Genomic DNA, 15,263 nt, shown 5'->3' with positions numbered 1-15,263 from the left:
TTTTTTTTTACGTTGGCGGTAGGAGTTTATTAATTAATTAATTTATTTTTGCTGTGTTGGGTCTTCGTTTCTGTGTGAGGGCTTTCTCTAGTTGTGGCAAGCTGGGGCCACTCTTCATCGCGGTGCACGGGCCTCTCACTATCGCGGCCTCTCGTTGCGGAGCACAGGCTCCAGACGCGCAGGCTCAGTAGTTGTGGCACACGGGCCTAGTTGCTCCGCGGCATGTGGGATCCTCCCAGACCAGGGCTCGAACCCGTGTCCCCTGCATTGGCAGGCAGATTCTCAACCACTGCACCACCAGGGAAGCCCCACTGTGATTTTTAAAAAATAATTTATTTATTTATTTATTTTTGGCCATGTCGGTTCTTCATTGCTGCGCACAGGCTTTCTCTACTTGCGGCGAGCGGGGGCTACTCTTTCATTGTGGTGTGCAGGCTTCTTATTGCAGTGGCTTCTCTTGTTGCAGAGCATGGGCTCTAGGCACATGGGTTTCAGTAGTTGTGGCACGTGGGCTCAGTAGTTGTGGCTCATGTGCCCTGGACCGCAGGCTCAGTAGTTGTGGCGTACGGGCTTAGTTGCTTTGCAGCATGTGGGATCTTCCTGGACCAGGGCTTGATCCCGTGTCCCCTGCATTGGCAGGCAGATTCTTAGCCACTGCGCCACCAGGGAAGGCCCAAGGGTTACATTTTAATGTCATCTAGCAAACTCGAAAGCTTTAAAGGTACCCTCACTTACCTTCTAGATGTCATTAAAATGGGGTGGCTGACATTCCCATTTTACAAGATGTGACTTTGCTTCACTCTGTAGTGAGCAGTAGAGACAAAGTCAGAATGTCAGAGCAGTAAGCGATCTTGGTCCGACTCTATTATTCTACATACGAAAAAAAAAAGGAGGCTCAAAGAAGTTGTCTGCAGTCCCGCCTCCCCAGCTGCACTAGCAAACCCATAGTTCCCTTGCTGTCTTTGCTCAGCAGCCCCTCACCGCATCTTTGCCCATTTTACTCTGTTTCCTGTAGGTTGCATCCCCGTGTAGCCATGACGACTGCCATCCTGGAGCGTCTGAGCACCCTGTCCGTGAGTGGACAGCATCTGCGCCGCCTGCCCAAGATTTTGGAGGATGGGCTGCCCAAGATGCCCGGCACCGTCCTGGAGACCGACGTGCCCCAGCTCTTCCGGGAGCCCTACATCCATGCTGGGTACCGCCCCACTGGCCACGAGTGGCGTTACTACTTCTTCAGCCTCTTCCAGAAACACAACGAGGTGGTCAACGTCTGGACCCACTTGCTGGCGGCTCTGGCTGTCCTCTTGCGGTTCTGGGCCTTTGTGGAGGCCGAGGGCCTGCCGTGGACCTCTGCCCACGCCCTGCCCCTGCTCCTCTACGTCCTGTCCTCCATCACTTACCTCACCTTCAGCCTCCTGGCCCACCTGCTGCAGTCCAAGTCCGAGCTCTCCCACTACACCTTCTACTTTGTGGACTACGTGGGCGTGAGCGTTTACCAGTACGGCAGTGCCCTGGTCCACTTCTTCTACACCTCCGACCAGGCCTGGTACGAGCACTTCTGGCTTTTCTTCCTGCCCGCAGCCGCCTTCTGTGGCTGGCTATCTTGCGCCGGCTGCTGCTACGCTAAGTACCGGTACCGCAGGCCTTACCCAGTCATGAGGAAGATCTGTCAGGTGGTGCCGGCGGGGCTGGCCTTCATCCTGGACATCAGCCCTGTGGCACATCGCGTGGTTCTGTGCCACCTGTCTGGCTGCCAGGAGCAGGCGGTCTGGTACCACTCCCTGCAGATTGTCTTCTTCCTGGTCAGTGCCTACTTCTTCTCCTGCCCGGTTCCGGAGAAGTACTTCCCGGGTTCCTGTGACATCGTGGGCCACGGGCATCAGATCTTCCACGCCTTTCTGTCTGTCTGCACACTGTCCCAGCTGGAGGCCATCCTCCTGGACTACAGGGGGCGACAGGAGATCTTCCTGCAACGCCACAGCCCCCTGTCCATCTACATGGCCTGCCTCTCCTTCTTCTTCTTGGTCACCTGCAGTGCAGCCACTGCAGCCTTCTTGAGGCAAAAAATCAAGGCCAGACTGACCAAGAAAGATTCTTGAGGCCGGCAGGTGGGGTGCGGTGTGGAGCTGGCCTGATATGATTTGGGGAAAACTTGAATCAGCAGTAGGAGTTGACTTTTTGTTTTTTAGAGCAGGCTTTTAAATGAGTACATATTTCCAAGGGTGGCTGTGGCTATGGCCTTAGGAAGCCAAAGGGTCCAAGAGTTTTGCTGTTATTGTTGTGAATGAAAGTATCCCTTTATCCTCTGGGCTGTAGCCTTACGAGACACAGGAAGGGAAGGGACCTTGGCTAAGATTCATCGGACACTGAATTAAGAACCATCTTCATGCCTGAAAATTTAGTAGAATTCCGACTGTGGCCGCCAGGGGCAAGGCCTGGTGTAAAGGGATAATCCAACTGGACTGGAGAAGTTAGGAGGTGGCTGGACCACACTGTATTGAAATGAGCATTCTTCTGTGATGCTGGTCTTTGGTAATTGGGTACCTTGACCCAAGGACCCGATTTCATTTGGATTTCAGATCGTCCTGGGTGGAGAAGTCAGAATCTTCAAGAAGATTCCGTAAAACCCTCAGACCTCGTGAATTACTCGGTTCGTCTCACTTCCGGTCCCTTCTCTGGCCCACTCTAGCACCGACCCTTTTCTCAGGATGATGTCTGCCTGGCTGTTTTCTCCCAAGTGCTGTTCACTCCCATCTGTACCTTGCATGATGATAGAGAGGACGATGAAGCAGTCATACTTCCAGGAAATGCTTGGATCCATGTGAACATTCAGGAAACTTACTGTCATATAATACTAATGGAAACGGTAGTAGAAAATACAGTGCCAAGAGCCATCAGGAGGTCCAGCCAGCAAGCATGGATACCGTTTGGTGTCATGGGACCCTTCTGGTTTATACCTGTGCATTGCAGGATTACTTGAGATCTATTAGGGCTGCCTTACATGCCAGAAGATCTGGAGCTTTCTCCAGAGCATCTTCTCCAGATTTTGACCAGCATGTTCAAAAAGGCCCTGGTAGAGTGAATTGGTTCTGAGAGTCCCACTAGGGATCTGATTATTTCAAGAGGAACTCAAGGTCCAGCCTCTTAAATAGATGCTGCCCCACGAAGGACCCGCATAACTACCCTGGTTCAGGGTCCTCGGGGAGGCAGTTGTACCTCAGCTTAGAGCAGCTTAACTTAATCAAGCCCCAGGACAGGCACATGTGTGCATTCATGGTGGATTGGTCCCTGAAGGCTCCTTTGGGTGAGGATGGTGAACTGGGCACCTGTAGGCAGAATGTTCTGTTTAGGACATAGCTGCCCAGCAGCTTCTATGGGGTGAGGGAGGCTTGCGGTTGATGTGTTCTGGCCACGCAGCCCCCCTGAGGACTGCCTTCTGCACTGATCCAGTGAAGGGGGCTGCATTGGAACCCTCCCCAGAGGCTGTATTTCCTATCAATATAAGGTCTGTTTACTAAAAAGGGAGGTGGGTTTTCATTCCAGTTTGATGAACCTCCTCTCTTCCTAGATTACTTTGTTGTCTTCATATCTTTGTTTTCTTCCTTTCTCTTGAGAGATGTGTAGGGTTTGTGCCTTATAAATGGAAATGTACGAACTTAATACACTTAATACATGGCCTTGTGGAATTTTCAGTTTGGGGTTATAGGGATAAGAAAAAAAGAATTAATTGCCTTCCAAACCATGGATGAAAAAACTTACGAATATCAGAATTGCTTATCCATCAGAAGACTCTTTCAACCTGTATTTTGGAGGGAAAAATTCAACTGAGCCTTTCCTGTAATCTTTATATCAAGAAAGCGTATGTCGGGACTTCCCTGGCAGTCCAGCGGTTAAGACTCCCCGCTTCCACTGCAGGGGGTGCGGGTTCGATCCCTGGCCGGGGAACTAAGATTCTGCATGCCATGGGGTGGCCAAAAAAAAAAAAAAAAAGCAAGCATATGTCTTGTCAGTTATGTTGTTTTCCTAGATGGATTTCTCCTGGGAATCCTCAAATACCTGAACTTCTGTGCTACCCAAGTGTCTTACACGAGCTTCTGGCATCCAGGCCAAATTCACCACCAATAAAGTGAGCAACACCAAACCGGTTGAACTGATGAACAAGGGAATGGAAAGTTGTGTCACACAACACTGCAAGTAGAGGGTCAGTGTTTTTTTTGGGTTTTTTTTTTGCGGTACGCGGGCCCCTCACTGTTGTGGCCTCTCCCGTTGAGGAGCACAGGCTCCAGACGCACAGGCTCAGCGGCCATGGCTCACGGGCCCAGCCGCTCCGTGGCATGTGGGATCTTCCCGGACCGGGGCACGAACCCGTGTCCCCTGCATCGGCAGGCGGACTCTCAACCACTGCGCCACCAGGGAAGCCCGAGGGTCAGTTTAAATGGAGATGAGAAAGTGTCTGAAATGTCTGTAATTATGGATTCAGAGACTATCTTCTTTTAAAAATTGGAAGGAAGATGTAAGGCAAGCTTTTGCATGTAACCGTGGTGGCCATGGTGGGCAGAGATCTTTAGGCCAAATGCAGGTATTTTTTAAGGGAGAAAATACAAGGTATAGCAGTGATCTTCCAACGCCATCCGCAGCCCAGTGCCAGTCTGCACACTTATTGGTCTGTGACAAGATACGTACAGAGAGACACTAAACTCTTAGATATGAACATAAAATTCATAACATTTTGATTTTAATTTACCCAAGTATTGGTCCCTCAAGTACTGGAAATTTTAAAAAAATTTTTTTACCAGAGATATTTGAGAAGAGTTGAGGGACTACTATCTGGTTAGAAATTCCAGTATCTCATGAGAAATAGAGAAACAGGAGATGCAGGCATTTTTAAATACTCAGACTCTTGAGGGGTTAAATACTCCTTTTAAAACATTTTCATTCAAACGATTGAATCAGTAAGGAAGAGACCTAGTTTGTTTAAAAGGAATAATAAGTATTTGATAAAGGGGATGGTTCTTCTTATTCCACCAAAGCCAAAAGTTGACGTCTATTGGAAATTCTGCTGTCATTGCTCTTTTTTACTAAGGCTTTCAACCTATTAAAATGTAAATGCCTCTGGGAAAAAAACTAAACCAAACTATTAGTCATTTACGTCTTGGGAATACAATGCGTATTGTATGTGGCCCCCTACTCAGGGTAGAGAGAGGGAATAACAGGATGCAGCGAACTGGGGACCTATTTGCCTGTTTGTTTCCCTCTTGCAAGCACTTCCTGACCTATATTTACTAGGGAGCTAATGTTAATACTCTTCAGATGTTAGGGTTTCATCTCCCACCTTGGCTGAAAGTACCTCACTCAGTAACACTATTCTCAGTCCTCTACTGGAAGCTTGAAATAGTAGGCGCTCAAGCCATGGAATGGAGGTAGTTCTTTCCTGCCTCTGTTGCCCACCTGTTCACCAGTTGTACCCTGATGCTTGCAAACATTAGGTTCTTCAGTTGCCATGCTGTAGTTTCAGATGGGCCCTCCAGGTGGTGCTTATGTCTTACTCAGAGAAGGCATGGCCATTGTCCCCAAGGCCTCCACCTCATTTTGTTGTTCCTAGGGTTTTGCTCGATAGCTTGGCAAAGAAAAAATAGAACTATTTTCTGTTTATATAAATCTACTTACACAAATGACCATTTAACAGATTTTGTAAATGCATTATTGTACTCTCAACAGCTACCTTGTGTCTTTGACAAGGCCTATCTTAAAAAAAGGTTTTATCTAGACAAATGTTACCAGAAGGAGATCAGGACACTTCATAGCCACCTAGAAGTAGGAAAGTATAAAAGCTTTGAAAAAAATCTCCGTACCCCAAATCCCCAAATATTCTCCCCCTCCCCCAAATCCCCACTTGTGAGTAGATCAAATTGGGCCCCCTCCCCAAAAGCTATGGAGTTGATTTCTCTAAGGATTTTCAGTCTAATTGAATAAATATTTTAATCTCATGGACAATAGTGTTAAATATTCCAAACTTTTGAATTGATAGACTGTATTTTTTGAAACCTAAAAATTATGAACTATACTATTGTTATACCGTAACAGGTACTATGGTTGTGAAATGTGGCACCTGTCAACCAAAGGATTCTGTGGCCTTAACTATTAGATTTAAATAGCTGTGGAAAAGGTGATTCCACTATCACTATAACAGGAAGAAAACAGCATTCTCTGGCTAGAGGTTTCACTGATAGAATTACGGATACCCCTCTCGCCCAAATGCTTTTTATCACCAGTAGGGACCCTGGGCAGTTTGCAAATACTTCTGTTGTCACTGCTAATAGTTTAACCACTTTTCAGTTACTGATTCAGTTACTGATTATGAGCATCTCTTGGTGGCAGACTCCATGTTGGCTCTGGAGATACCACAGTGAGGGTAAAAAACTGGGACCCTCCATGCTAACGGAGGACCAGTGTCTTCCCACCTTGGGCCATGACGGGGGCGCCACTCCAGGACTTGGTTCCAGTCACAGCCTGAGGGTCAGATGGCCTGCCAAACCCACGGGAGGCTGGGACCTGCTTTGGGCCAGCCCCTTTTCTAAAGCATTGAGCTCTCTCCTTTCCCCTCCAGAGGCTGGAAACACTTCCCACTCCAGCAAGGCTGTCACCTTAGAGTCACCTCAACCTTTCTTGATACTCCTGCTGCCTCCCCAGCCCATCTTCCTGCCCTCTATTTGATTTAATCCAGTCCTGGGGAATCCTTGACACAGCCAGACACAGAGAGAAGCCCTATATTGCCACAGGTTGTATAGACTTCCCATAAAGCCCATCCTTTAGGGAAAGGGTTGTAGGGTTCCAACCTGAGTGCAAGTTCCTGATTTGGTAAGTTGGAAACAGCATGCTACACCCTGGCTGCCTCCTTTGGGGAAAAAAAAAAAAAAATCCACCTTATCCCTTATGGAATTTTTTTAGAAATATTTAATATAGAAGGAAAATCATTGCATTAAAGAGAAAATTCATTTAGATATTAACTTTGGGAGCATATTTATATAAGGTAAGCTCACTTCTTACCAACATGATTCTCGTAGGAAATTATGCACTGTATTTTAGACTCTAGGAGGCCTTGGCCAATTCAAAGGCTCCAGAATAACAGCTAAGGTTATATAGAGCACTGTGCGTCCCCAAACATTTCCACAGCCATTTGCTTTCCTAAAGAGTCATGTGAGGTAAAACCAAAACAGAGCTCCATTAAACCGGCAAACACACTGAGAAAGTAGAACGATTGCTTCAAAGTCACACAACTAGGAATGTTTAAACTCAAAGTCCTTTTTCCTTCAGATAAATTCAGGGGTCAGCTAAATCGAAACATCAACACCAAATATTTGCAGAGCCCTTTGCAGTGTGTAAAGCACTTTTTAACGTATTGTGTATACTTTACCTAATCTCATTTTAACTTTTGTTCCTAAATACCTCATGAATAGCCAGGGTCATACCACTTCTTTGGGGGTTAAGAAGTACATCGTGGATGTCCTTGGATATCAAATAAAGCATTCTCTGCATCTCATGGTCTCCTCAGAAGCCAGAAAGTTCCATTGGCTGTAGGCCCTCAGTGGCCTAGATTTTAAAGTCAAATCTCACTCTCCGGTCATAGCTTCTTGAAAATACCTTTGAATCCTGGGAAGAGAAACCAAGTATTGATAATCTCGCCAAGATGATACAACCCTGCCCTCTGCTCTTTCACTGGGATTGTCAATTCTTCAAACGATTGGCTCTCCCAGGGATTCTGACAAGTGACAATGACTTTAAAAATGTTTCTCTGGGGGCTTCCCTGGCGGCACAGTGGTTGGGAGTCCGCCTGCTAATGCAGGGGACGCGGGTTTGTGCCCCAGCCCGGGAGGATCCCACATGCCGCGGAGCGGCTGGGCCCGTGAGCCATGGCTGCTGAGCCTGCGCATCCGGAGCCTGTGCTCTGCAACGGGAGAGGCCACAACAGTGAAAGGCCCACGTAATGTTTCTCTGCCTCATAAAAGAGTTTTGCACACATTAGTAGGAAGGCCCCCTCGAAAGTCATTGGTTATTTCTCATTTCCAAGTAATAAAGGCTTATTAAAGAAAATGCTAAAAAATGGAGAAAAAGGATAATTCATGAACACATCACTAAAATTAGTCCCTTCAGAGTAAGAATAAGCCCATGTCAAAATGTTGTCAATACGTAAATTAGCAGTGTGATATAAAGCTTCCTGAAAAGCCAGAAGTTAGGAATTTTTAGGCAACCTAATACTTTGATTCTGTAAAGTACAAAAAAAAATCAATCAACAGTCTGGCTCAGTTTACAGTCACATGACACTCCCTTCTGACATTTACGAAGGTAATTTGCTGATGCTGTGGCTGGGACAAGGGCTCATGAAACACAGCCAATGATACATTATCTCGAGTTGAAAGAACTCTGTGTGAATCCAGCCCCACACTCCACAAACACTGAGCCCACAGGTGCCAGTCCATGTTCTAGGCACCAGGGATATAGCCATGGATAAAACAAATCCCAGCCCTGACAGAGCCTTACCCTCAGCAGTGGGGGGTGAGGGCAAGATAAACAACAAACCGGGACTTCCCTGGCGGTCCTGTGGTTAGGATTCTGTGCCTTCACTGCGAAGGGGCATGGGTTCAATCCCTGGTGGGAGAACTAAGATCCCACAAGCTGCGCGGCCAAAAAAAAAATGACAAACCAAAGAAATACATCAGAGAGTTAAGGTGTTAGAAGGTGTTGGTGCCAAGGAGAAACAGAAAGCAAGGAAGGAGAGGCCAGAGGGATGGAGTGAGTGTGCAACTTTAACCAGAATCAGGGGAGACTACAGAAAGAGGTGTGTGTGTGTGTGTGTGTGTGTGTGTGTGTGTTTCTCCCCTGGGGAAGAGGGAAGAATTGCAAGGGCCCTGAGGCCAGAGCCTGCCTGAACAGAGAGGGGTCGAGAGGGGTCGAGGAGTCAGACAGAGGTGAGGACAGATTGTGAGATCCTTGTAAGGACCCGGCTTTTACTGTAACTTCAGGGTGGGGAATGCTGGGGAAGAATCCTGCCCAAGAAAACTGCAGGATAGCCATTTATCTATGTGGACTAATTACTAATTGCACATGACCTTTGCTGGCAGAATGTAGAGCAAATTCTGCTGCCTGCCATCTACCTGAAACCAGGTTATCATTAAGTTATTCTCCTTGTGGGCTTAGCCCTATAGGTTGCATTCCAGTGGACACAGTCTCGTGCTCACGATTCTTCCCAAATTCTCAGAGCATTTTTTAAACTCACAGAACGCTGACCTCCACTTTCCAGGCAGGCTTTGAATGCTTCCTTAAGTCCTACTGACCCCGGTTTGCGCTCTGGGTAATCCTCCAGGCAGAAATGCAGTGAAACATCCAGGGCAGAACCTGCAAACCAGGAATAATAACAACGTGAACAGTGTACATTATTTCGTGCTCACTCCTTGCCAAGTCCTTCACGGAGCTGTTTGCTTAGATTCTTTCCTTTAACCCTCATGTAATCCTCGGGAGGTAGGTACTGTTACTGCTCCCACTTTATAAATGAGGAAACTGGTAGATTAAATAAATTTCCCCCAAACTACCTGCTATTAAGTAATAGAATCTCACAGAAACTCAGACCTTTACCAATTGGGTGAACTGGAAAAACTGTAGCATGAAAGGGAAATGTAATGAGGATTTTTTTTTCCTCTGATAAATGAAATAAACCGAAAGAGGCAGTTTTTGGTTCATTTCTAGACACTTTGGCCAAGAACATTCCCTAGGCTGTGACCGTTGATGTGATGCCAATGGTGAGATTCTTAAATATACTTTGTGCTGGACTCCAACACACACCTGGTCACATTAGTCTCAGAGGCCATCACGTAGGTCTCAGAGGCCATCTGTAACCACCTGGATGGCCTCCAAGGACTCCAGGCAGCTCGAAGAACCACCGATTCTCTTCACATCATTTCCCTATGCTTCTCCCGTGAAGCCTTCTTTGCCTTCAGAACCTGTTAAAAATACCATAGTCCTCAAAGTCAATCAGAACACTATTCCAGTTAAAACAATTTCTTAAAAGCAACTTAATAGCAACATGCAAAACATCTCCATTCAGTGTATTTTCTTTTTCCAACAAGAACAAATTAGTTCAGAATCTGACTAATTTTGCTGCTGGGGGAAAAAGCAGCACAAAGTTTGTGCTCAATCACTCCAAGTGGCAATTGTCTTAATTGTTATGATTTCCACCACTTCCCCTGAGCAGGGAACTGTGGGTTCTATGCAAACTCGCCCACCCGCCCGGTGAGCTCCCGAAATTTCTCCAGAGTGGGAGCTTAATGGCCTGGGGAAGGGTCGCTCTCCACCCATGACAGATTCAGGCGTGTGTCATTCCCCCAGGGTTCTGCGTGTGTTTGGGTGGGAGTTCCTCCTTCGTCACTCTGTCTGCATGTCACAGACCCTCACAAGCATCAGCAGAGAACCTTCCTGCAGTGGCCAGACCCACCTGGACAGGTTAGCAGTCTGGTCCTTTTACACTGTGGTCCCCAGGGGTTCTCAGCCTATGGAGGAAACCCCACTGCTCCACTCACTGTTTTTACTTTTTTTTTTTATTGAAGTATAGTTGATTTACAATGTTGTGTTAGTTTCAGATGTACAGCAAAGTGATTCAATCATACATATACATATATCCACTCTTTTAGATTCTTTTTCCATATAGGCCATTACAGAGTATTGAGTAGAGTTCCCTGTGCTATACAGTAGGTCCTTATTAGTTATCTATTTTATATATAGTAGTGTGTATATGTCAATCCCAATTTATCCCTCCCCTCCTTTTTTACTTCTCGATTCACATCTGTGATGTTGTGAATTACATCCCCCCCCAAAGATATGTTGATGTCCTCGGAGAATAGCCAGGGTCGTATCACTTCTTTGGGGGCTAAGAAGTACATCGTGGATGTCCTTGGATATCAAATAAAGCATTCTCTGCATCTCACGGTCTCCTCAGAAGCCAGAAAGTGGCCTTCTTTGGAAATGGCAGCTGCAGATGTAAGGAGGTGATACTGGAGTAGGGTGGCCCCTTAGTCCAAGGTGACCGATGTCCTTATAGGAAGAGAGAGACACGGAGAAAAGGTGAGGACGCACAGCCCCGTGACAGCACAGAGACACACGTGGGGGAGAACAGTCACGGCAACAGAGGCCAAGGCTGGAGTTATGCAGGCAGGGAGGTTCAGGGGTGGACGGGAACAACCAGAGGCCAGGAGGGAGGGTGTGGCCCTGCTGGGACCATGATGTCCAACTTCTGGCCTCCAGAATTGTTGGAGCAGAACTTTCTGCTGTTTAAGCCCCTCCGTTGTGCTGTGTGATGTCTGCCCTAGGAAATTAACACCTGGTTCAAGGCTGTTCTCAGTGTTTACTTCTATCAGCTGATACAATCTGGCTGTCCAGTGGCCCTGGGCTCAGCGGCCTCAGGGGGAGGAGAGAACGTGGAGACCCCATTGTCCCCACCCACACTCCATTAAAGGGAGAAATGGGATTTGTGGTCTCATGGGTGAACTCAGTGGAAATACTCCTGGGAAGCTTGTCACTCGTGTGATGCAGTAGCACCTCTGTGGCAGGAGGTTAAATACAGAGAAGAAATTCCAAAAGGCCAGTTCCAGTACTCCACCCAGTGAAGCAGGGGCCCCCGGGCCCCGTGTCAGCTTCCCTCCCAGGTCCTTGCCTCTTCTCAGCTCCCACAGCGACCCGTCCACCTGCGTGCCTTCACCTTCGCCTGCAGAGGCTGCAAAGCCACGGTCTGCTCTCCATCCCGGTGGTGACAGAAGGGAGGTGGTGACCACAGGAACAGGGCAAAGGTCGGGGCGCTGTGGGAAGCTCTGGTCCCCAGTCTCCTCCACAGCACACGGGAGGAGGCTGCTGCTTTTCTGTAACCCAAACCGCAAGGAGAGTTTGGAGCCCCACCCCCTAAAGGAATCTGGGGTGCGTGTGTGTGTCTGTGTGTGTCTGTGTTTCTGTGTCTGTGTGTTTCTGTGTCTCTGTGTACCTGTGTGTGTCTGTGTCTGTGTGTCTGTGTGTATCTGTGTCTGCGTGTCTGTGTATCTGTGTCTGTGTGTGTATCTGTGTGTGTCTGTGTGTGTATCTGTGTGTCTGTGTGTTTGTCTCTGTGTATCTGTGTGTGTCTGTGTGTATCTGTGTGTTTCTGTGTCTGTGTGTATCTGTGTGTCTGTGTGTATCTGTGTGTGTGTATCTCTGTATATCTTTGTGTCTGTGTGTCTGTGTGTCTGTGTATCTGTATCTGTGTGTGTCTGTGTGTCTGTGTCTCTGTGTATCTGTCTGTGTGTGTGTCTGCATGTCTGTGTGTGTCTCTGTGTGTGTGTGTGTGTATCTGTGTGTGTGTCTGTGTGTATCTGTGTGTTTCTGTGTCTATGTGTATCTGTGTGTCTGCGTGTCTGTGTGTGTCTGTGCCTGTGTGTCTGTGAGTCTGCGTGTGTGTGTGTATCTGTGTGTGTGTGTCTGTGTGTATCTGTGTGTTTCTGTGTCTGTGTGTATCTGTGTGTGTCTGTGTGTCTGTGTGTCTATGTGTATCTGGGTGTTTCTGTGTCTGTATCTGGGTGTGTCTGTGTGTATCTGTGTGTGTGTCTGTGTGTATCTGTGTGTTTCTGTGTCTGTGTGTATCTTTGTGTTTCTGTGTCTCTGTGTCTGCGTGTCTGTGTTTATCTGTGTGTGTATGTCTGTGTGTGTCTGTGTCTGTGTGTGTGTGTGTCTGTCTCTGTGAGATGTTTGGAGGGTACAAGAGGAAAGACCTAAGTCACATGTGCCAAACCTTCTAAATGTTACACAGGCTTTAAAAGGCCTAACACACTTGCCCCCTTCTCTGTCTTCCTTTTACCTTCCTGTATTTAGTTGATCATCCACAATTCTTCCAAGTCCCCAGTCACTCTCCAAACAGTCCACTCAGAAGAGTCTCCTCGACCACACTAATGGCAAACAGTCCCTGGGTACTTCCTATGTGCCAGGCACCATGCTTCATACTTACATATACTAACTCATTTAATGCTCACAACAGCCTTATGAGTTGCAAATAATTATTATTTTATGTTTATAGTAAGGAAAGGTTAAGACACTCCCACAGTTCACAGATCTGGTAAGTGATAGAATCAGGGCCCGTACCCAGGCCATCTGGCTCCAGAGTCCATACTTTTTATTTTTTTAACTTTTTTATTATAGAAAATTTCAGTATATACAAAAGTAGACAGAAATGTTTAATGAAGCGTTTAGTCATGTCAACAAGGGTCAACTCACGTGCAGTCTGGTGTCATCTATGCTCACTTATTTGTTCCTTCTCCTATTATTCTGAAACAAATTCTAGACATCTTATCATTTTCTCCATGACACACACTTGGGTATGTATCTCTAAAAGGTTTTAGAGAAGATGAAGACACTCTTGCAAAACCATCATGCCTAAAAAATTGAAGAACAATTTCTTAACATTCTCACACTCAAATTCCCAGCGGTCTCATAAATGGCATCGTTACTTTTAAAGTGTATTTGTTTGAATCAGGATCTCAACAGGGCCCACAAGTTGCAGTCGGTCGACTTGTTATTTGTCTCTTTTAAACTATTGGTTTCCCTTCCGCTTCACTCTTTGCCCCCCTCCCTGCAATTCATTTGTTGGCAAAAAAGGGTCATCTGTCCTGAAGAGCTTCCTACAGTCAGTACTCTCTACCTACACGTCGTTCCGCCTCTGGGGAGCTATGGTACGGACTCCTTCTGTATTGTATTTCAGACAGGGAACAGTTCTAGACCCTAGACCCACTGGGGCTCCATAAAATCATAACTAACATTTATACCTGTGAGTATGCACATTTGGGGGAGACAGGACCCATAGCTTTCACTAGGTTTTCAAAACGATTAATGATCATTAATTCTGGTCCAGGCTTTTCATTTTAGAGATGAAGAAACCAGAAACGCAGGTAGGTAAGTTGTCCAAGCTCACACAAATATTCAAGACACAGTGAGGACATGAATGTAGCCCTCAGGACTCCCAAACGGGCATTTCACGTTCTGTTCCATGCCGCATATGTGAGAGGAGAGAAGGATGAGTGGATTGAGATATTCAGAGGGAGAGGAGGAATCAGAGGCATTTCCCCATGTTCAAGGTTGCCATTGACCTGGATCAATGGATTCGTGCCCTGTCCACATTTGGAATCTAAACCTGTAATCAATATTACTGCCATATCACTCTAACACTTCTATTTCTCCGTCCTGTGAAGAACCTGATTAAGGCACAGATGTCTTACAAGCTGGATGCTAAGATCAATGATCCCTCATGTGCTGAAGGAAGAATATCCTTCCCAGCTGTGTGACGATTGAGGTTGAGTGTAAGAAATACCCGATTAGTAACCAGTCATTAACCCATGGTTTCTTAATCTCTTTTGATCTGGGGATTTCTCATCAGTAAAATGAGGGGCTGGGTTGTGTTAATCACTTTCCAAGTTTTTTGACTCTGACCGCACTAATATCCATGATGCCAACGCGTATGTTTTTATACATCTTAAAATACTTTTTCACTGAATTATTCTTACCCATTCAACATGGGATGCGTCCTGATCATTTATACTCTATTTCTTTTTTTAAAAAATTCTAGTTGTTGTCACAATCATTAAGATGGTTTTAAGACCTAGTAATGGGGATCCACTGGCTATTTGAAAAATACTGGGTGATTTTCAAGTCATCATTTATTCATTTACTTGGTCAGTCATTTTACAACTGTTTATTGAGTATTTAAGAGGTGTTAGACACTGTGGTGGAAGCTGAGAAAATGGCACTGAACAAAACAAAGCACTTATCCTGCGCTTACATCCTATGGAACCTCTAATTCTGTGAGGTCATGTTTGATAGGATTTTTCAGAGGGAAGGGAATTCTGAGTAAATCAGCTAAAGTCATAGAATGGGTTTGACTTAGAGGAAAAAGCGTCAGAAACACAAGTTTTTTCAACCCCCTGGCAGGAGCCCACTGCAAAACTAAAATAGTCTAAACCCAAACTGTGTGATTTTTGTGTCAAATGAAGATTTCCTGTGGGTCCTAAATCTGTTCCAGAATCTGCTTGGAAATCAGGGCTTCTCTCACCTTTCTCCATTGCAAAGATCAAAGTGGTTGACAGGCACGCTTTTCAGATAATCGATTCCAGAGACCACGGAGTGATAGAAATGAAGGGTAGAGAGCATCTGACTGAGGGACACGCCCTTGCAAGGTGTCGTCTCCATAGTCACTCACTAGCCGC

General features: G+C 46.4%; 1 protein-coding gene across 7 annotated transcripts in view; it reads left to right on the top strand.

The window, feature by feature from the left end:
• PAQR8 (progestin and adipoQ receptor family member 8) overlaps positions 1-4,126 on the top strand; it is a 114,611-nt gene extending 110,485 nt beyond the window's left edge. For all 7 annotated transcript variants that reach the window (XM_073810625.1, XM_073810626.1, XM_073810624.1 and 4 more), the window contains one exon: positions 1,016-4,126. In XM_073810625.1, coding sequence (XP_073666726.1) covers positions 1,035-2,099 — 1,065 coding nt within the window. In that variant the 5' untranslated portion in view covers positions 1,016-1,034 and the 3' untranslated portion in view covers positions 2,100-4,126. The remainder of the gene's footprint in view (positions 1-1,015) is intronic.
• Positions 4,127-15,263: the final 11,137 nt, after the last annotated feature.

The sequence above is a fragment of the Tursiops truncatus genome, chromosome 10 (assembly GCF_011762595.2).
Source record: "Tursiops truncatus isolate mTurTru1 chromosome 10, mTurTru1.mat.Y, whole genome shotgun sequence".
Lineage (NCBI taxonomy): Eukaryota > Metazoa > Chordata > Mammalia > Artiodactyla > Delphinidae > Tursiops > Tursiops truncatus.
This window is presented reverse-complemented; position numbering and strand designations above follow the sequence as displayed.